Genomic DNA, 23,127 nt, shown 5'->3' with positions numbered 1-23,127 from the left:
AAGCCTTGAAAACAGGAAGTCACCCCCCTCTAGTGGGTAAATGGGCATAACTGGACGGTGATGACTGGCACGAAAAGGGTTGCAAAATTCCCCTTAACTTTCCCAGAATTCCCGGGGTTTCCAGAAATCCTGGTTGGAAGATTCCCAGAATCAGGAAGTATTCCAGAATCCTTCAACCATGATTTTTGGAAAACTTTTGCAACCCTACTTACTGCAGGGGGAGATGATAGTCTCTCTCACCGTTTAGGAGCCAGGAGACGTTAGGTCGAGGCTTTCCATCCACTGAGCACTGCAGAAGGAAGTCCTGGCCCTCACTCACTGAACATCCCTTCAGGACTGTGCTGAATGCCGGGGGCTTGCCCTCCAGCCGTGGGTCTGCAGGGGAGGGAGTACACAGATAGTGTATTAACATTTACAGTATATTACATTGTATTGGAGCCTTGCAGTACATTTAAAATGAGGGAATGTGTGGTAACGGTCAGTCTAAGAGTGACAAATGTGTTATTTGCATCGGGGGGGTGCATCGTGATTCTGCACCCTTCTCCCAAAGTGTGCACTCCCATCTTAGATTTAACAATGCTGGAAATGCGCTCCAACCAAAGCGTATACCAATCCAAAGCTTTTATATCGATGACGGGGAGTGTGCTAGTGCACACTTTGGGAGAAGTGGGCGAAAACGGGACGCAGACTGGGTATCTGACAAGATGCAATTTTCCTTCTTTCCAATAGATGGCATAGGTAGACAAGAACTGTTACAGTGATTCCTAAAGGATGCTCACTCCCAACAAATATATACTGCTCGTCTCAAGCAAAACAAACTGAATCTGCATAGTGTTTGGCACGGTTCTGAATTAGAGAAAATAAACGCGATAAAAATGCCAGACTCTCCCCTTTTGTTGCAAATTGAATCACTGTCGACTGGTGCCAGTCTGTTAAGTCCAAACAAAAACAACTAGACAAGATATCAAAACCTCTCCAAATCCTCCACTAAAATAGTTTCACTTTGATTATCATTAAATAAACAAGCAACTTTTATTTGGTTACAGACAGACGGCTTATAAGAACATGCAACAGTCTCGTTTCCAAATGCAACGGTCTCGTTTTAGATTAACTCAGCACTGTAGCTGAGGAATGGACTTAACCTCAATGTGCTCACTTATCCTGCATTCATCATTACCATGTTTTGATTGAGACAGCCAGGGGAAAGGAATTAGACGCCTTTTTACCCAAAGGCAGAGGCTGGGGACTAGAAACTGCTCAAAACTATTACACTTTCACAACCATCGACCTGTTCACTGAAAAGGAGTAATGTAATGAGCCTACACAACAAGGGCCTTAGTTCACCATATTAAAGCAAAATGTACTTATTTACAGTAAACTGCATCCCAAGCGGCAACCTATTCCCTATATAGTGCCTTACTTTTGACCAGGACCCATATGGCTCTGGTCAAAAGTAGTGCACTATATAGGGAATAGGGTGCAATTTGGGATGCATCCTAAGTACTTACTTTTGACATTTAGGATCCAAGTAGAAGAAACCTTCCCAGTGCTGGTGGTCATGGTGCATCCATAAGTTCCACTGTCCCTCTTCTGGACGTTGGTCACAGTGACGATGTGTGTGTTGCCGTCCTGCTGGAAGGTCAGCCCTGCTCTGGGTCTCAAAGGGAGGCCATCTTTAACCCAGCTCAGGCCAGGCACAGGAGAACCTGAGACTGGAAGAACACATCAACAGTCAATCTAATGGGATAAACATGCAACAATGAAGTAGCTATTAGTGAACATTGTCCAAGTGGCCTATTAAAATGTCAAAAACATCTAAAGTTGGGAATGTGTTGGGAAGGTCTTGTACTCGGATTTCTCGGATTAAATATAGAATTCATATAAAAAACATCTGAAAACATGGAATCGCAAAATGTTTTGAATCACCTTGGCATTTGAATGTGACTGGGGTCCCCTCCGTAGCATCCTGGCTCTGAGGTACAGAGTCAAATTTGGGTTGAGTTCCTGCAGTCACTGCTGCCCTCTCTGACCTGCTCTCTCTGGCCTGCCTTCTGGTCTCTCTGGTGGGCTCTGGAGACGGCTCTGGGACTCCCTTTGGGGGGGGTTTCACCAGATCTCTTGTATCCCTCTCAGGAGCTCTGCTTTGGGGGTGAGGGCTGGTCCTTGCAGCACCATGGCCTCCCAGGTGGTGCTGCAGGGTTGTGGAGCTGGCAGCCTTGGGGGGAGAGACGCCAGGCTTTCTAGGGGCTTTGTCTGGCAGGTCCGCAGGAGGCTTGGGAGAAGTCATGACGGTGGTCTTGGGGGAGGCTGCGCTGGTCTTCCATGCTGGAGTTTTGACGATCACCTCTGTGCTGTCTTTGGTCTCCCTGGTGAGAGCGGTGAGTCTGGTCTCAGTCCTGTCTCCTGTTTTGGTAGGTGATCGTTGGTCTGCGAGCAGGCCATTACTTGTGGGCTTGACTTCAGGTGAGTCAGTTGTCTTTGGGACAGGTGCTACCAGAGCCGAGGGACCTAGGCTGTAGAAGTAGTAACATATGACATTGTCAAAAGATTGAATACCTCACTGTGAAGAAATTGTGGAAATATTTTCTAGAAATTCAGCCAACTCACGAAAACGCTTACTCATGTAGTCACACAGTATATCACTATGCAGGGAATTTTATGAGATACATACTCACATGCCGGGGTCACTGCCTGAACCTAAAAAGGAATGGATAAACACTGAATTTCCCCTCTCAAATACGAATCAACATTTCCGAAATAAACTCGGTATTCAGAACTGGCACTGCTGAGGATTTACTGTGACGTTAAACGGCACCCTATTCCCTATTTAGTGGGCCCAAGTCAAAATAAGTGAACTACAAAAGGGAAGAGGGTGCCATTTGGGACACTGCCTGTGTGTTGACGGCTGATGGCTGAATAACAGGCTGTGTGATTGGCTGCAGTGTCCTACCCTGAACGATCAACTCCGCTGTAGCCGTGGCCTTCCCAGCACTGTTGGCCACAGAGCAGGTGTACATTCCTGCATCGTCCACACACACGTCTCGGATCTCCAGGAAGTGGATTCCGGACTTCTCAAACATGTTGAAGTGGGGAGAAGCATGGAGCTCTTCATCTCCCTGTGACAACCATCCATCACAGAGAAAGTGGAAGAAAGAAAGGGAGAGAGAGAAAGAGAGTGAAGTCAGAAATTCAGAGATGAAGACTCACCATCCTCCATCTTTGAAAGACAGAATGTCTCCTCTATACCATCTAGAGTTGCAAAATTCAGGTAACTTTCCCCAAATTCTCAGGTTTCTAGAAATCTTGGTCAGATTTCATACTTTTTCCCTCCTAATTCCAAGAACATTACAACTTGGATTTCTGGAAAACCTGGGAAAAGTTACAGAAGTTGCCAAACTTTCTCTGTTCCATCTCACTTTGAGCCAGGTAACCAGGGGCTGTGGACGTCCTGTGATTTTGGCCGAGAATTTGCCAGTCTGTCCCATTCTGACAAAAATACGTGAGGGTTTTGTCACAAACTTGGGGGGGCTCTCCCCCCAAATACTGGGCCTGCTCTCCGCCGCTGGAACTCCAAACCGCCCGCTGGAGTCAGAGAAAACACAATGACTCACTACCTTATCGTCCAAAGATGTGTCTGCTCAATACCATCACTTGAACAAACACATTACATTTGAATAATGACTTAATATAGCAATATGACTGATTGGCTATATTTTTAACACCAACATAAAACATATCTGCATTATTCTAAATATAAAAATACAAGAATAAACATCTCATGGAACAAATATTCCGGTTTTACAGATGGAACAGGATAGGAAGGTTGATTTAAAAAAGAGAAATCATACCACCATGTGCAAAGAAGGAATGTGTCCCAAATGGCACCATATTCCCTATATAGTGCCCTACTATTGACCAGGGCCCCATAAGGCTTTGGTCAAAAGTACTGCACTTTGTAGGGAATAGGGTGCCATTTGGGACACAACAAAATACATCTTACCCTGTTTTACTGGAGCAGGGGAGGCTGTATTTCTTCCCCGTATTCCCTGAGAGAAAACATGCCTCAGATAATGAATTTTTAAAAACAAAGTATGCGTCTCAAATGGCACCCTATTCCCTATGTAGTGCACAGAGCCCTGGTCCAAAGTAGTAAACTATGTAGGGAATAGGGTGCCATTGGAGAGACAGCCATAGAATATATCGCTGGTGTAATTCCAGCAGCACGTAAACGAATGTGCAGTGTTGCAGAATGCTTCATATCCCAGTCCAATGCCTTGTAAGATATGTTTGTCCTGCTACTTGTTAGAAAGGGCATGCTCCATATGTTAATGTTTAGTGAGCCTGAGGTGCCTAAATAGCTGTTTATGATCTTGGAAAGCTGAACAAAATGTGGAGGAAGTCCGAATGTTTCCATACTTCTCCCTGGAAAGCAGTAGGTGCATAATGTTACCTAAGTATCCACAGTGTAACTATCGTAAACGGAAAGGCACAGCTGGCATGTCTACACCAAGGAATAGAAAATCAAAGTGTGCTAACACCACTTATGCTAACAGGACAGTATAAATCCACAATGGCCCCCTATTCCCCATTTACTGCACTACTTTTGACCAGGGCCTACGGGGCTCTGGTCAAAAGTAGTGAACTATATAGGGAATAGGGGGCCATTTGGGACGAAGCCTCTGGATGGGTTGCTCTAATGACTTCCTTCTGAACGGGAATTAGAAAAGGACATTATCTGCAATAAATCAAAACAAAAAGTGTTCCTTTTGAAGATGATCCATATTTCAACCTTATTCCTATCATTACATTGAGTTAAAACATCACTTGGGCACAGTACAAAAGCAGTATGAAAGCCCGTATTACAGGACGTCTTATATTTTATGGAGCTGAATAAATGTGCTGGTGGTTAAAATACTTGACACAGTCTTGGTTTAATTTCACATGAGCTATTGAGGCCGTGCATTTCTCAGGGTTACTTAGAAGTCTGCTTCCTATGCTACATTTTAAAATGAGCTACAAAGCAAAGCCAGTGGACCCTGCCAAAACATTTGTTGACAGACCATTCAATTATCTCTCTGGTTGGCTGATGGAGAGGGTAAAGCTGTGTTCCAAATGGAAGCCTAGGCTGCCATTTGCGAAACAAATGAAGGAGCTTCTTTACCTTCTACAGTGATCTCCACTGTGACCTGGCGACGTCCGGCATCGTTGACCGCCTCACATGTGTAACGTCCCGCATCCTCCTCCTGGATACTATGGACCACCAGGCTGAAGGTTCCACGGCTACTCTGTTCCATGGCGAAGCGCTCTCCAGCTATCACTGCTTTCCCATTCCTGGACCACGTGACCTGGGGCTCAGGGTGTCCTCTCACCTGGGAATAGATGGATGAGTTTCAGTGGATTTTAACTATTACAAAACAGAAAAATCGGGCATCAGTGGTTAATGGTCATGGTTGAAACACAGCCCAACGGTGTGCTACTCATAATCATAACGGTTTCCGTAAGAAATGAGTTTTTTTAACTAGCAGATCAGTTTTTTTCAGGCCACTGACTGACACCAGATCCGTGACAATCCCCATGCCTAGTATGTGTTCACATCCACCATTTTCATTTATCTTCTCAATACAATTGGAGTCAGAGCACAGGAACTCCCTGGGTGTGTGAAACTGACTGAATCTGTGGCCCATAGCCTAATTAAATCTAATTAGACGTTAAAAAAAAAATGGACACAGCAAACAAAAGGATATTTACAAAAACAAAATGATAAGCATTGATATCAACAATCAGCAAGTGAACTGGAAAGCTACTGATTACTCTTAGCGTTTCCTAATTCCCAGAATACAACAAATACATTACTGCCACAAGTCAAATCAAATCAAATAAATTTATATAGCCCTTTGTACATCAGCTGATATCTCAAAGTGCTGTACAGAAACCCAGCCTAAAACCCCAAACAGCAAGCAATGCAGGTGCAGAAGCACGGTGGCTAGGAAAAACTCCCTAGAAAGGCCAAAACCTAGGAAGAAACATAGAGAGGAACCAGGCTATGAGGGGTGGCCAGTCCTCTTCTGGCTGTGACGGGTGCAGATTATAACAGAACATGGCCAAGATGTTCAAATGTTCATAAATGACCAGCATGGTCAAATAATAATAATCACAGTAGTTGTCGAGGGTGCAGCAAGTCAGCACCTCAGGAGTAAATGTCAGTTGGCTTTTCACAGCCAACTGTAGCCTGTTTAATTATCCCGGTCTTCTGTTTTCCAACAAAACCTAATTTCCACAACTTCCTTTCCTCAGTGCATATTGTATTACTCAAGTTCTTAGTCCTTTCTGACGTTTCCATTCTCTCAATGCTTTTTGTCCCAGGTCAGTAGCCATCACTAATAACACCACGTGAAGAGTGGAGTACAGGTGCTGAAAGGGCACACGATATAGCAGAGATGAACAGGTACAGAAGCGCTGTGAAACACTGCTCACATCCCCTGTCTATCTGGAGGAGCTTCCAACCTTTCTCCGATTAATTTCACTTCGTCAACTTCCATTAAAAAAATAATAATAATCGCACTACAGTTTATTTTCTCTAAAGTCTTTGAAGCATCACAAATCTACAGGCAGAGACCACAGCTAATAAAGGACAGCGGATGGGCAATCTCTTTCTCTCCCACTCTGTTTCCACTGGTGGCATGCCAACCATCCTCCCCTTGAACCCCTGAGACTTTGTAAAATACCATTTCAGAGGAGAACCATGGTAAACCCAAACATGAACATTACATGGGTCTCACTCTGCAAACCAATACAAGCCCTTGCACATACTGCATAATTTAAATTAACAGCAAAAAAATGTACATTGTTAACCACTGCAGCTGGTACGCATTTCAGATTGAACATACAAATGAATATGGCTCGACAGCTAGTAGACAGATTGATTCCATATGGAACTCAAAATAAAAAAAAAGCTGCGTGAGTCCAGCTTCTCTCTGTAATCGACCACTCTCATTCCAGTCTGTCAAACTAGCCTCTGTTTCAATAAAATATTACCTCTGCTGTACCCAGTCCTCCTCTGGCTTGCCCAAAAATAGCAGTACTAGGGTTTAAAGTCGTTATTAAATCAAACAGACACTGGCATTTCCTTAAACTCAGCTGCTTGACGTTCAGTGCCACAGAAATTTTCAAGCAGAGTTCAGACTTCTCGTTCATAAAACGTATTGTGGTCAACCTCTCGACCTCAAACATCCCAACTGACCAAGTTCACATGTCGAGGATAGGAGAAACAATGGGTTGTTTACACACCGAGTCAAGTTTATACAAACCAGACACAAGTACCATATTGGTTTGTCAAAGGAACATGGCATCAAAACAAAGGTTGTGACAGGACTATGGATCAATGCACTGGCAGCTGAGGAGAGCCTTGCCTGCTGATCCATCCTGGACATACCGCCGAACTGCCGAAGAGCATCAAAATACCCAAGAATGCAAGAAGACAAGTAAACAGGGAGAGAGGCATATGAGGAACAAAGCAAGGAATATTGTCTCTAGTCCTTTTTGAGTCACGCTACTGGCACCCAATGTATCACCACATCAAGAGTACTACTTGCCATAACAAGGCTAATACTTCTGGGATAAAAGCAGACTTTACAACGAAATCCCCTCATAATGAAGAGAGGAAAATGATCAAAGGGAAGCTGAAGTTTGTTATTTTAATCATGTAAGCAGAGCGATTTATACGGCCACCAGTTCCATGTGAAGCAACTATTTTGATCGCTTGTGTCTTTAGACAAGTCGCTGCTCCAAATCAATAAATGTATCTGATGTTTTCTTGTCGGCTTCTCAAATGACACCTTATTTCCTATTTAATGCTTTACTTTTGACTAAAGTCCTAGTGAAAAGTAGAGCACTATATAGGAAATAGGGTTCCATTTGGGACGAAGGCCTTGTCCTTTTCATTTCCCCCAAAAATAGGCCTATGGTTTATTTGGCCCAGTAATTCTCTAAGGTCTTGTACAGAGAATTACTTTTCAAGTTCGCATTCTGGAAGACACCTGTAGTGGATTACAGCTGGAGTTGGCCATCTCAGAGACTCAAAAATAATTGTCTGGCTAATTGTCAATGGACGTACAGTACATCAGAACCTATTCTTGTATTCCCACCAAGTTGTGATCGCTACCGCTGGATGGTGTCAGAACAGGTGTACGTCCCAAATGGCACCCTATTCCCTTTATAGTGCACTACTTTTGACCAGGACCCATAGGGCTCTGTTCTAAAGAAATGCACTTGATAGGGAATAGGGTGCCATTTGAGACACATCCCTGTTGTCTTAGACAGAAAAAACAAACTGATAAGTCCACATTTGATGAGGTTGAGTGATTCATAAGTTGATTCTCACAGTGCTGTGAATAGCCACTATCCACATTGTGAGAATCCAACATCATTTAGGGACATGTTAATGTTTAATCCTGAGCTAACATTCCATTGGAGGGGAAACAATTAAGTATTTGACTGCTGTTTCACCATTCAAAAACAACCTGATGTCTTCATCTCATCAACATTGTATTTTTCCTGGCTTCACAGCCATTTTCAAGCCAGACTGCCAAAAGGCTGCTATGAATTACACACGCAAAAGACAATAATCACCAGTGTTTAACTACCGTTCCTAACAACGGTCAGTGGACGGTTGAGACCGCTCTCTGCGTAAAAAGGCCTTCATTGAAGTAGCCAATGTGAACAATGTACGCCATTAAAACCAAATGTAACATTTGAATGTAACCAGCAGCAGAAGAAAGATGGCCGCTTCTCTAACACTGGTCAGAGGAGTCAGCTGAGCGGTGAGTCAGGGTGGAGCCGTGTAGGAGTAGCCTAGAAGTGGTCCACATCTGCTTTCAATAGGCAAGCAGTTTCAACCACCATCAGGTTTCTGGCAGCATACCTTTCACAGCGTTCACATGGAGCCTCCCTCGCATGCTGTTCCCCCTATATTTTCCTACTGGCTCGTAATGATGTAATAATAGAATTCTTTAGGAGGATGAGTTCTACCCTTGGCAGGCCATTACAATGACTGGGAGGCTGGGGAGAGAGGCGCTACATTGACCCGTGGCATGTCAGACGCCTGCCTCCATGCTGGTGGACATTCCTTGTCTTCAGAGGAGCATCCCCTCACATTAAGAACATGCCCCTTGAGCATGACAACAACAACGCCTGCCGGGAAGGAAAAAGCCACGTACGGTCACTGTCAGGCAGCACGACCAGCTGACCTCAAATGGGGACACAGACCTGGTTTGCGATGGACAACTGCACTGTCTACTGTAGAATATAGACACTTACAACTACAGTACTTTTTCACTGCCAATGAACACATGACTTTTTTATTTATATATGTTCCAGGAGAGTCTGTAATTATGCCATATTAATAGTCCTGCAGCCCCACCCAATTACTTATTGTCCATGTCCCAAATGGCACCATATACACACACACGTATACACACTCACACACGTATACACATACTGAACAAAAGTATAAATATAACAATTTCAAATATTTTACTGAGTAACAGCTCATACAGTATAAGGAAATCAGTCAATTGAAATAAATAAATTAGCCCCTAATCTATGGATTTCACAAGACCGGGAATACAGATATGCATCTGTTGGTCACAGTAAGGGCGTGGATCACAAAACCGGTCAGTATCTGGTGTGACCACCAATTTGCCTCATGCAGCGCAACATCTCCTTCACATCGAGTTGATCAGGCTGTTGATTGTGGCCAGTTGTCCCACTCGTCAATGGCTGTGCGAAGTTGCTGGATGTAGGCAGAAACTGGAACACGCTGTCGTACATGTCGATCCAGAGCATCACAAACATGCTCAATGGATGACATGTCTGGTGAGTATGCAGGCCATGGAAGAACTGGGATATTTTCAGCTTCCAGGAATTGTGTACAGAACCTTGCGACATGGGACCGTGCATGATCATGCTGAAACATGAGGTGAGGGTGGCAGATGAACGGCATGACAACGGGCCTCAGGATCTGGTCAGGGTATCACTGTGCATTCAGATTGCCATGGATAAAATTCAACTGTGTTCGTTGTCCGTAGTTTATGCATGCCCATAACATAATCCCACCATGGGGCACTCTGTTCACAACGTTGACATAAGCAAACCGCTCGACCACACGTCTGCCCAGTACAGTTGAAACAGGGATTCATCCATGAAGTGCACACTTCTCCATCGAAGGTGAGCATTTGCCCACTGAAGTTGGTTACGACGCCGAACTGCAGTCAGGTCAAGACCCTGTTGAGGACGACGAGCCCTTAGAGGAGCTTCCTGTGACTGTTTCTCACTGTTTGTGCAGAAATTCTTCAGTTGCGCAAACCCACAGTTTCATCAGCTGTCCGGGTGGCTGGTCTCAGACGATCCCGCAGGTGAGGAAGCTGAATGTGGAGGTCCTGGGCTGGTGTGGTTACACGTGGTCTGCGGTTGTGAGGCCGGTTGGACATGCTGCAAAATTCTCTAAAATGACGTTGAAGCGGATATTGGTAGAGAAATGAACATTGAATTCTCTGGCAACAGCTCTGGTGGACATTCAGGCAGTCAGCATGCCAATTGCACACTCCCTCAACTAAGCTGTTAAATTGTGTTGACATGTTTTTTCTTTTTGCCAGATATTTTTTAGCCACTGGGACAGTTGAATGTACTTTATGCCTGGCCAGAGTCATGTTTAGATCTATGCTTTGGGCATGGCTATTGACCCGGAGTGGCATTGCAATGTGTAACAGAAGTCCACATTTTAGAGTGGCCTTTTATTGTCCCCAGCACAAGGTGCACCTGTGTAATGATCATGCTGTTTAATCAGCTTCTTGATATGCCACACCTGTCAGGTGGATGGAGAATCTTGGCACAGGCGAAATGCTCACTAACAGAGATGTAAACAAATTTGTGCACAAACTTAGAGAAATAAGCTTTTTGTGCATATGGAACATTTCTGGGATCTTTTATTTCAGCTCAAGAATCATGGGACCAACACTTCACATGTGTTTATATTTTTGTTCAGTAAACAGTGCATTTGGAAAGTATTCGATCCCCACATTGTTACGTTACAGCCTTATTCTATAATGGATTAAATAATTTTTTCACCCCTCAATCTACACACAATATCCCATATTGACAAAGCAAAAATGGTTTAGAAATTTTTGAAAAAGTTTTTAAAATATAAAATAAATATTCAGACCCTTTTACTCAGTACTTTGTTGACGCACCTTTGACAGTGATTACAGCCTCGAGTCTTCTTGGGTATGACGCTACAAGCTTGGCACACGTGAATTTGGAGAGTTTCTCCCATTCTTCACTGCAGATCCTCTCAAGCTCTGTCAGGTTGGATGGGGAGGGTCGCTGCACAACTATTTTCAGGTCTCTCCAGAGATGTTTGAGTCCGAGCTCTGGCTGGGACACTCAAGGACATTGAGACTTGTCCTGAAGCCACTCCTGTGATCACACCGACAGCGTCATCGCATTTTGGTACACCAGAATTACATTAATTTCCAATTTCCACTGCAGTTGCAGTGCGTTCGGTGTGGTGCATTCGTTGGATTTATAGAACGTATGCATCAAACTGTATGCATAGACGGCTTGACAGAAATGGTAACACTAGGTGAATGTTGAACTTTTGTTGCATTGTGGCAAAGAAGGGGGTCGAGTGATAAATGGCAGATATGTGAGAGCAGAACTAATAAACGGGATCTGCTCGATCACTAAAATGGCCACCCCGATCAGAACTACAGATCACAAAATGGCCGACTGCCAAAACTACAAGTCCCAGAAGCAAGGGGAACCCTCAGAAGGTGGAGCCGACACACAGATAAAGGGTCAAGAAAAACCAGGAAGAGGAAGAGAGGGCTGGAAGGATCTATGAACTGTAGAGAAAGAGACAATAGATATTGGCTGGATTTACCGTGTATGAGCTGGACTGTTTTGGACTTACCTGTTGGGGTTTGGACCTGGACCTACCGAGAACCCGATTCATGTACCGAACCCTGCTATCCTTGACCTTGCCTACGACCTGGGTGGACCAGGACGGAGAAACAAACACACAGGTACTGTCCTGTTCGAAAGAACTCTCATTCTGGGGTAATTTAGTGACAGTTTCCCACTTAATTTGTGACAAACGCTCATAACCTTGAAGAGGTTTGCCACAGCATATATATCCAGATGATGCTGCTTACTATTTTGCGCAATGAAGCTGTCGGTGTGTTCGAAGCCGTTAGGGTCATTGTCCTGTTGGAAGGTGAACCTTCGCCCCAGTCTGAGGTCCTGAGTGATCTGGAGCAGGTTTTCATCAAGGATCTCGCTGTACTCTGCTCCGTTCATCTTTCCTTCGACCCTGACTAGTCTCCAAGCCCCTGCCCCTGAAAACCATCCCCACAGCATGCTGCTGCCACCACCATGCTTCACAGTAGGGATGGTGCCTGGTGTTCTCAAGATTTGATGCTTGGCATTCAGGCCAAAGAGTTCAATCTTGGTTTCATCAGACCAGAGAATAGTGTTTCTCATGGTCTGTGAGTCCCCAAGCTGGCTGTCATGTGCCTTTTATTGAGGAGTGGCTTCCGTCTGGCCACTCTACCATAAAGGCCTGATTGGTGGAGTGCTGCAGAGATGGTCGTCCTTCTGGAAGGTTCTCCCGTCTCCACAGAGGAACTCCGGAGCTCTGTCAGAGTGACCATCGGGTTCTTGGTCACCTCCCTGACCAAGGCCCTTCTCCCCCAATTGCTCAGTTTGGCCAGGCGGCCAGCTCGAGGAAGAGTCTTGTTGGTTCCAAACTTCTTCCATTTAAGAATGATGGAGGCCACTGTTCTTGGGGACCTTAAATGCTGCAGACAGGTTTTGGTACCCTTTCCCAGATCTGTGCCTCGACACAATCCTGTCTGGGAGCTCTACTCCGAACAAAGTGTAATTTGCATTGTTTAAGGCTTATATCAGTAAAGACAGCCACTTCCAGGGTAATACGATACACGATCTCTCTATATTCAGCGAGGGGGGCAGAATAATCATGTCTAAACCAATTTGACGGGGCGAAATGCTAGAGCCTGGAAATAGAATTTAAAGTTTGGTACGGATAGTCCTCCTACATCTTTCTCTCTTTGTAAGTTTGTAAATGTTATCCGGGATGGCTCATCTTGACATATACATTTTTTAACTGCACTGCGCATTTTATCCCATTAGCCAGAAGTGGGAACCATGGAAGCATTTAACTATAGAAATTCAGCTGTGGCAATATATTCATTTTGATCATGGTTATTCTGCCGGTTAAAGCAACCGGGTTGTTAGTCCATCTATGAGGTCGGATTGAATTGATTTGAGTGTTCTGTTAACAAGTTTCTGGCAATGGTTTTATCTAAGGAAATAAATGTATCTACTCCCAAATATCTAAAATTGGAAACAATTGGGAATCCATAAGTAGAGATGGAGTGCTCCATCAGAGTCTTAAGAGGCAGTAGGGCTGATTTGATAAAACTTGAGATGGCGCTGAATTCATCTATGACCTTTAATGCGTTTGGGAGCGATTGAGATACATTGTCTAGATATAGTAAAACATCGACTGCGTATAATGAGATGAAGTGGTCAGTATATTTTAGAGATATTGGTGTCATTTCCTTAAATTTATGAATTGCCTGGGGCAAAGGTTCCATGGATAATAAAAATAGCAAAGTGAAAATTGGATCGCCTTGTATGCTGCTTCCAGTGATTCTGAAAGCAGCAGAACAGATATTGCCTGTTATAATGATAACGGAGGGATTTGCATAGACAACAGGAACATCTGCATCAAGATCAGTATCTGACCCCACAAATATCTTTACTTAGTGCCAGGAGCTACAACTTGCACCCTTCTGATAAAAGAGAAGTCAAGTTTCCACGACGTAACACAGTGCATTTGAAAAAGCTTCAATCCAGACGGGCAAAAGAAGATAAACAGTGGGATTTATGGATGCACCATGACCACCAGCACTGGGAAGGTTTCTTCTACTTGGATCCTAAATGTCAAGAGTAAGTACTTAGGATGCATCCCAAATGGCACCCTATTCCATATATAGTGCACTCCATTTGACCAGAGCCCTATGGGTCCTGGTCAAAAGCAGTGGACTATATATGGAATAGGGTGCCATTTGGGACACAGACCCAAATGGAGAGGTGATGGATCTTTCCTTCAGTAGTGATGAATGCTGCCCGGGAGAGCAACAGAACAAAGTAACAAACTCCCTAACACATGACCTCCTTCTGGAAGCAGATAACCATATGTGCACGTGATACCCTTGTTTGAAGTTCGTCTGTAAATCATAGATGCTGGGAGCCCGCTTTAATCTAACAGTGTGTGTGTGTGTGTGTGGGGGGGGGGGGGCATTTGGCTGGCAGATAACCAAAGTGTTCCATTCCATCGATACTAAAGAACCTAAAGTCTTAAGGTTGGTGCTGAACATATCTACATCCCACACAATATTTTTAAAGAATTTTCTATATTCCTTCACCAAGATGCGCTCACTGCACACAAACATGCTTTAGCTACATCACAGTTTGAGGTACTAATGTACAACTCCACAAAATGTAAGAGTTGGAGAAATTCTGCGTTGTTGCAGAGCATCCAAGCAGAAGAGGAGCTGACTGGGTTCTGCTCCAGCGGCTCTGAAAAAAACATTACCTCAGGAAGCTGAAAGTCACAAGATTAAGATATTTTAATCCCTATCAAGGAGCATTCCATATATCTACTCTGTCTCAGCACCTGACCTGGGTTCAAATACTATTTGAATTATTTCAATAACTTGAGCGTTTGGTCAAGCCTGCCTGGAGTGACAGTTTTGGGAGCATTTTATTGGCCCATTAAGCCAGGCAAGCTCAATCAAGCACAAATAAAGAATTTGAAATGATTTTGAATAGTATTTGAACCCAGGTCTCCTTACCACTGGACAGTCAGGCTGTACTGAATCAGACACCGCAATGCTGGCTCCCTCTTCCTCTGCTAACAAGCATCTCACCCTCATCACAACCGACCAATTCCAAAGGATAAGGAAGTGATGCATAAGGCGAGGCTAGACTATCCTCGTAACAAAAATACACATCCATTTATTTCGATGTTGGATTTAGCGTCGGTTTAATATCAACAGTAATGGAAATACAATATCGTTTTAGAATTTGGAAAAAATTTATTGTCCAAAATCTTGTTTACATATCACTGTATGAAGGTTAAAATGCCAAGACTCTTGCACATTATAGAAAGAGCTAGAGAATTAGAACTGAAGGTATTGTTATTGTTGGTCCAACGTGCAGCACAGGAATGCAAGTGTCTGTGTTTAGGAACTATAAATAATACAGATTTATCCATACTGTCAATGTGCCAGAACAGAAGTGACCCAGAGAAGTAGTCTGTCTGCGGAAACAATTTCCATTGTGTCAGTTTTATTTTTAAATTAAAGAATTCAAGTTAGCTGTACTTAAAGTACTTTCAATATCACAGTGGGTTATTATGCCCAAAATAAAACAATTTGAACCTATATGAACCCATAGAATTACATATTAGGGTCGCTGTGTATCAACCTATATGATCAGTACTGTATCTAAAACCAGAGTGATAAAATGGGTTTCTAAAAGAACAGTTCCCCCAAACTGGACCTCTCAACTCCAACAGTTAGCTCCATTCTCTCAGGAAACAGCTCTAGACTTGGTTGCCAAAGGCTTTGCTATCAATGACCAGAATTGTTCGAGGCAGCCATTTTCATGCCATCTCAATATTTTCGGGGGGATTCAATAATGTGCTTCCTTACATTATGTCAGGGGTGTGTCATGACAAAAGTCAGAACTGTGTATCCTTTAACATGGGAATTACAGTAAGAGGGTGAGACTTACTTGGATCTATGGTAACTTTCCCAAAATTCCCAGGTTTCCCAGAAATCCCAGGTGGAAGATTCCAGGAATCCGAAGGGAATAAGCAGGAAATCTGGAATCCTTCAACCAGCATTTCTGGAAAATCTGGGAAAGTTAATGGTATTTTCCCAGCAACCCAACTTGGATCCTTATGAATTTTTCCCTATTCACATTTCATCAAATATAACTTGACTTAAGATCTTAAATACATTTCTAGACAAATTAAAATAAACCCATAGATTAGGGTGACACAGGGTGGAGGGATGAGCTTCCTTTGTGAATGATCTATACATGTGGAGCACGACAGGGTGCTCTGTGGACCTGTGGTGCTCTGTGGTGTTAAACATCTGTGACCACAGCGCAATGGATTCTGACAGAGCGTCTGAGCTGCAGTCACTGTCAGACACAAAGTCAGTCCAGTTCTCCTCTAACTCACTCAGCAGTCCCAGGCTTCTAGCTCCATGCTCCTGCAGCTTCCCTGGCTCCGGCTACAGACTGCAGCGGCATTTATCATTTCAATTTCCTTTGCCTTACCCACTGTGTTTTAGGAGCACACCGCAAGGGTTTGCGGGCGGCGAGAGTATTTAGACTACCAAGAGCCATCTGAGAAGCTAAAATCAACTAAAATGTGGAAGCTCATTGACGGCAACACAGGCAAAGATGGTATGTTAGAGAAGCCGGAGGAAGTTGGAGATAGGGGATGTTTTTACATTCATATTGGATCTTGATCATGAGCACTGGTTAAAGTCCAGCCTGGTTTGAGTTGAAACAACTTAGGAAACGGGTAGTTCAGATCATGGATGCTGATTGGTTGATAGGCATTATTTATTGACTTTAATTGTCAGCAAATGCCTGTTAACAGTTCCTTTTCGAATTCTCGCTCCTTCTTGAAGACTTTACTGCAGGGATCATTAACTAGATTCAGCCGCGGGGCAATAGTTTCTTGAGCGGATGGTGGGGCTGCAAATTGACTGACTAAACAGATATTATTTGACTAAAACCATCGTTTCAAACCTTGATTACATTTGAGGACATTGCCCTGCGTAGGGTGCCGTCTTTCGGATAGGACATTAAAGCAGGTGTCATTCAAAATCCCATGGCACTTATTGTAAGAGTAGGGGTGTTCACGTCGGTATCATGGCTAAATTCCCAACCTGGCCACATTCCATCATGGCCACCTAATCATCCCCCGCATTCCTAATATATCACTCCTCACCTCTCCACCTGATAGCTGATGTGTGGTGAGCATTGTGGCACGAAATTGGTCACCGTGCATCACTGAGGTGGGTGCTACACATTGATGGTGGATGAGGTAAGTTTCCCCCTACTATGTAAAGTGCTTAGGAGTTCCTCAGTTTGTAGAAAAGCGCTATATAAATCCAATTAATTATTATGAATAATTACTATTTGTATACGATCACATACAGTATGGTCTCTCTAGTATGCGTGGGAATACATGTGAACAGATTTGAAAATCACTTGGAGCTGATTTCCTGGTGTTTTTTCTGTCTTATGTCCAGAAAACTTGGGGGGGGGGCACCATACACATGGTTTTGGCCCGTGGGCCAGCAGTTGGGAAACCCTGTTTAACTGTATCATTTCATAAAGAGGATGCAATTTGGATTTTTACCATGAGTCCCAGAAATTACTCCATTACTTCACATCAGACTCAAAGCAGAGACAGGGAAGCCGAATGAAAACCATGTGTACGGTGGAGGTGAACTCAAAGTGACAGGAGCCTGCTTTCTGTAACACTACCGTCTCATTAGTCACACATCCTTTCCAATCTAAGAGCGATCCCACACACAGCAGGGCCATAACACTGCCTTCATGTCGTTAAAACCGAACCATGGATTACAGTTTCTCCTGGCCCATAGACTACTTTCAGGGTGAGGAACCATCTAACATCAAGTTGTAAAATTCTGAACTTCCCCTTTAAAAGGACTCATTCAAAGCATCAGCATTTGAAGAGAGTAGTAAGGTAAACATAACCAAAGTATTGATTGATGCCATACAATGTAAGCAGGCAATGGATAAGGTAAGTAAACCAATGTCGTTTATTTTGTGTGTGAACTATCCCTTTTAAATGGAAAGCAGTGGGGAGACTTGACAGGAACTGAGACCGGGACATCTGAGGAGCAGAGCCGACCCTTTGGGGAGTGTCAAAACATGACAAGGGTACATGAAAGGGGAAGGGTTCCAAACACAGAGCAAAGCCACTGTAGAGAGTTTGACTGGCCATGCTGACATGTGCAGTGGATAGAGTAACATTTAAATCTTGCATTTTGGGGGATAACAAATAAAGATCACAAAACCAATGACCTACACTCTCGAGATATAGTTACGAAATAAAATGTATTGGAGAAATGCATTGTGGTCCTGTGTAGAGTTCGGCACTAGCACATCCAGGATAGTGGGTTCGAGTCACACTGTGGCCACCAATATGAACATTTATGCTCACATGACTAAATTGCTTGGATAAAAGCGTTTGCTTAATGGCATAAATTATATTATTCTTCCTGACTAGCATTTCACCCATGATAAACCTCTAACTTAATCCCGATCAACATGGATCTCTTTTTCCCCAATTTTAAGTGCATTTTTAAAAATCATAGCCTACGCATCAATGATTTAAATGTTTGGATAACTTCAAAACATATTGGGCAAAGACGTATTTTTTAGGATAACAAGTCACCATGCATTAATCATATGGAAAATGGAAATTCAAGCAGTCTTTGCCAAAAGGACCTTTGCGATAAATCAAGACCTGACAGTACCGTCTGCCAGCCTCAAGTACATGTTGGGAAAAGCATTCTGAGACCGTCATTTTTTATGTACAAAGCCTGGTCGCTCACCTATGACCACACCGAGTGAGCTGATAAAATCGGAGACGGGTGCCCAAATCAATCCCTAAACCCTACGCACGTGGAGATATGAAAAGATATTATAGGTGTTAGTGATATGGTAATAGCTCCACCTTGCCCCTTGGATAGGCTAGGTGGAGTTTTCACCATATTGCTCATCTCCACAAGTGCATAGGGGTCGATTTGGGATTGGGCCAAGTCCAAACAGACAGTGAAGCTCAGAGAGGGATGCCAAGGAGAGCTCAGTGAACAGCACAGTAGGAGCCTTGGGCCTGGGGGGTCAACACAAGACCTTGACCCAAGGCAACAAAGTACACTTCAGCACCTCTACTCCAAACACAATGAAGGTTATACACCATGCTCAGCTCACGCACACTCGGGTGGGTTGAAAATAAACAGATATAACCGGTACAAAGTCAGGAGGGGGAAAGAAAATTCATTTTTGGGTCCATTCACAAATTGGATCCCTCTCCTCCTTATGGCCCTAATCTTTCAATGTTTGCAGATACGGTGGAAGACTTACCACTACACTGGTTATACCTATTCAGAAATGCTAACATAAAAGAAGATAGGACCAAGGGGAAGGGATATAGGGAGCGAATTGGGACAGGCTTTTTGAGAGAGCGATTCCTACCTTCCCATCAAAGCGTGCGGTCTCTCCTGGGCTGACCCGGGCATTGCGGGGTGGGAGAGTAAAGGTTGGAGACTCCTGACTTGGAGAACCTCGGCCTAATGTCAAGCTGGTCTTGGAGATCCGCGTTGTCGTCACAAGCTGCACATCCCCCATATTTCTGTAAATGATAGAATAACTTTTTTGTAAATTGTTTTGATAAAGCACTTCACTTTTATAGGCCACATCCAATGGCATTCTATTCCATGCGTAGTGAAGTACTGGACCAGGGCCCATTGGGGACTATAAAGGGAATAGGGACACAGCTATAGGCTGTTGGGCTTCACATATTACAGATAACATTTCTATTTGAAGTGATTCCTGTCTTTATATACCTTTCTCTTTAATCCAATCCACCAACCATTTGGGGTGTATTTATTACGTCTCGCAACGTAAACAGTTATAAGAACCAAACAGAGCAAACGGAACAAAAATGGGAAGGGACCTACCTGAATCTGTCCAATAGAAATGCTTGTTTTTGTTGCAAAATGTTGTCAGTTTGGAGTAAACATTTCCTGTTGCAAACGTACAAACCTATTTGCAACAGAATCGTTATAATGAATACACCCTGGTGTCGAGACAAATCAGTAGACCTTATCAACCATAAAAACAATTGTGAATCAATGGTTGATTTTTATCAATCATTACTTTTGCAAGTTTTGAGCTTGTCATTCTTATACACCTAAGCTTAGCTTTGGAAGGCCATAACTTAGCGGTAGAGGTAGTTAAGGAAATATTAGAAAATAACTGCAACTTCCTTTCCTGATGATTTAGGGGAAATACCTCCCATGTTTATTTTCCAGCACAGGCTTGAGGCTTGTACAGAAATGGGACTCAGACACCTTTTCAGCCCCCGACCACATTTCTGTGACAGAGTCAAAAGTCAAATTGACGAGCAAATAAGCAACCCCAAAAAAATATGCAACAAAAAATGCGCGCTGTAGGCTATAATCACCATATTTGACTACTCAAAGTTTTCTGGATCACAGTACGTGCTCAATCTAGCTCTAGCTGGCCAATATTTGCATCCCTGCGTATCTAATCTAAGTCATTAGAATAGCTAAATAAGGACAACACCCACATACTGTAACTCAGTCAGTCCGACAGATGCCCTGGTCATTGTATATCCCATGTGTGGAATGTGTTAATCACCACCATGGTCTCAATAGAGGAGTTGGGACAAGTACAAGTGCTTTTATCCTGCCTGTTTTGAGACGTTAGATGCCTAACGCTGGTAGAAACACTGGGCCCTCAGTCTGCAGCCATATGGAGCTGCAGCCGGTGCCCCCTGAGGATGAACGTGAGAGTGGCACAGGGTAGAAAACCATGAATGTTACCTCCACGAGATGCCAGAAGGGCCTGTTGGACTACTCTCCAGCTTAACAACAAGTACTGGTGGTATTAAGCGAAAGGATTCACAACCACCAGTTCCATTGGGAAACAGGAAAGGCAGACACACCTTTGAGCAGAGGATGAAAGCTCATGCCGCATTTAGTTTCATTAATCTGCTTTTTTTTTTAAAAACGCTGCAAAAAATACTTATTGTACTCTACGGTTCAATGGCAGTGGCTTTCAAGCATCAAACAAAGAATTTGAGCATAGCCTTTATTAGAACTGAATACAATTCAATTCCCAAATCCACACAATGCCACGTAACATCACATGGGATTAATAATGATGTCAATACAGCTGTGTGTTTGATGTGGCGTGTTGTAAAGCCCTCTTGCTCTTTTAGTGTTGTGAGAGCGGTGTCAGTTCAGGGTCACTGAGGGGCTTTGAAATGTGTTTTTGGTTGGGGCCCTGGTCAAAAGTAGTGAACTGTATAGGGAATAGGGTGCCATTTGGGGCACAGCCTTTGCCATTGGGTTATTATCTCACAGACGTGGCATGACACACTCAAAACATGACATTGACAGGCCCTGTCAGCAAACAAAAGCATCACAAGAAGGTGAAGGATTTAGCTTGAGCTCAGGGCAAACATGTTAGTGACATTAAATATTAAATTAATCTAACAAAAGAAGCTTGATTGGCCCCAACGTCAATGCAGTCTACCTACAAAAAGTTCTAATGTATTATTACCCTGTATCTGTAAGTATACTAACAAAATTATTAAAAAAGCAACATGTAAAATGTCAGTTCCATGTTTCATGAGCTGAAATAAAATATCCCCAAAAAAATTTAAACGCACAAAAAGCTTATTTCTCTCAAATTTTGTGCACAAATTTGTTTACATCCCTGTTAGTGAGCATTTCTCCTTTGACAAGATAATACTTCCACCTGATAGGTGTGGCATATCAAGCTGATTAAACAGCACGATCCTTACACAGGTGCACCTTGTGCTGTGGACAATAAAAGGCCATTCTAAAATGTGCCGTCTTCTTTATCCCTAACAGAAACTCATTCTTCAATCTCAGGTGCCTCAACATTATGTATTCTCAGAGGTTACCCAATGTGGACCTTGCAGTTGTATCTCTGGATGCCGAAAAGGACTTTGACCAAGTTGATTGGTCCTATCCATTCAAGGTCCGACAGAAATGTAATTTTGGAGATGGGTTCACAAAATGGATCCAGCTTTTATATATAGGAACCCCTAACCAAAAAAAAGGGGGGAAAATACCCACTAACCAAACTTTGTCGCCACGATTGAACCTTTATAGAGGGACAAAGCAAGGTTGTGTGCTGTTGCCTCTGCTTTTTGCTCTAATCATTGAACCTCTCGCTCAGGCGATAAGATCTCATGCAGCAATATACAGCTATAATACTAAAGATATTCTAAATAGGATTTCACTATACACAGATGACATTCTCCTCTACAGTGGCTTGCGAAAGTATTCACCCCCCTTGACATTTTTCCTTTTTTGTTGTCTTACAACCTGGAATGTAAAAAAATGTGGGGGGGGATGTATCATTTGATTTACACAACATGCCTACCACTTTGCAGATGCAAAATATTTTTTATTGCGACACAAACAAGAAAAAAAAACTTGAGTGTGCATAACTATTCACCCCCCCAAAGTCAATACTTTGTAGAGCCCTCTTTTGGAGCAATTACAACTGCAAGTCTCTTGGGGTATGTCTCTATAAGCTTGGCACATCTAGCTGCTGGGATTTTTGCCCATTCTTCAAGGCAAAACTGCTCCAGCTCCTTCAAGTTGGATGGGTTCCGCTGGTGTACAACAGTCTTTAAGTCATACCACAGATTCTCAATTGGATTGAGGTCTGGGCTTTAACTAGACATTTAAATGTTTTCCCTTAAACCACTCAAGTGTTGCAGTTAGCAGTATGCTTAGGGTCGTTTTCCTGCTGGAAGGTGAACCTCAGTCCCAGTCTCAAATCTCTGGAAGACTGAAACAGGTTTCCCTCAAAAATGGCCCTGTATTTAGCGCTATCCATCATTCCTTCAACTCTGACCAGTTTACCAGTCCCTGCCGATGGAAAAACATCCCCACAGCATGATGCTGTACCACCATGCTTCACTGTGGGGATGGTGTTCTCGGGGTGGTGAGAGGTGTTGGGTTTGCGCCAGATGTAGTATTTTCCTTGATGGCCAAAAAGCTAAATTTGACCCTCATCTGACCAGAGTACCTTCTTCCATATGTTTGGGGAGTCTCCCACATGCCTTTTGGCGAACACCAAACGTGTTTGCTTATTTTATTCGTTAAGCAATGGCTTTTTTCTGGCCACTCTTCCGTAAAG

The 23,127-nt window shown here is 43.4% G+C and overlaps 1 protein-coding gene across 1 annotated transcript in view; it reads right to left on the bottom strand.

Annotated features, from left to right (window-relative positions):
- Positions 1-23,127, bottom strand: part of LOC139538418 (myosin light chain kinase, smooth muscle-like) — a 90,599-nt gene that overhangs the window by 52,103 nt on the left and 15,369 nt on the right. The window contains exons 3-11 of the mRNA XM_071340414.1: positions 19,396-19,552; positions 5,162-5,369; positions 4,001-4,046; positions 3,417-3,582; positions 2,951-3,116; positions 2,676-2,697; positions 1,927-2,513; positions 1,509-1,712; positions 241-375 (exon numbers count right to left, since the gene is read on the bottom strand). Of these exons, the coding sequence (XP_071196515.1) occupies positions 241-375; positions 1,509-1,712; positions 1,927-2,513; positions 2,676-2,697; positions 2,951-3,116; positions 3,417-3,582; positions 4,001-4,046; positions 5,162-5,369; positions 19,396-19,548 (1,687 nt within the window). The 5' untranslated portion in view covers positions 19,549-19,552. The remainder of the gene's footprint in view (positions 1-240; positions 376-1,508; positions 1,713-1,926; positions 2,514-2,675; positions 2,698-2,950; positions 3,117-3,416; positions 3,583-4,000; positions 4,047-5,161; positions 5,370-19,395; positions 19,553-23,127) is intronic.

This window comes from Salvelinus alpinus, chromosome 14 (genome assembly GCF_045679555.1).
Source record: "Salvelinus alpinus chromosome 14, SLU_Salpinus.1, whole genome shotgun sequence".
Taxonomy (NCBI): domain Eukaryota; kingdom Metazoa; phylum Chordata; class Actinopteri; order Salmoniformes; family Salmonidae; genus Salvelinus; species Salvelinus alpinus.
The sequence above is the reverse complement of the archived record's forward strand: the minus strand, read 5'-3'. Positions and strand labels throughout refer to the sequence as shown.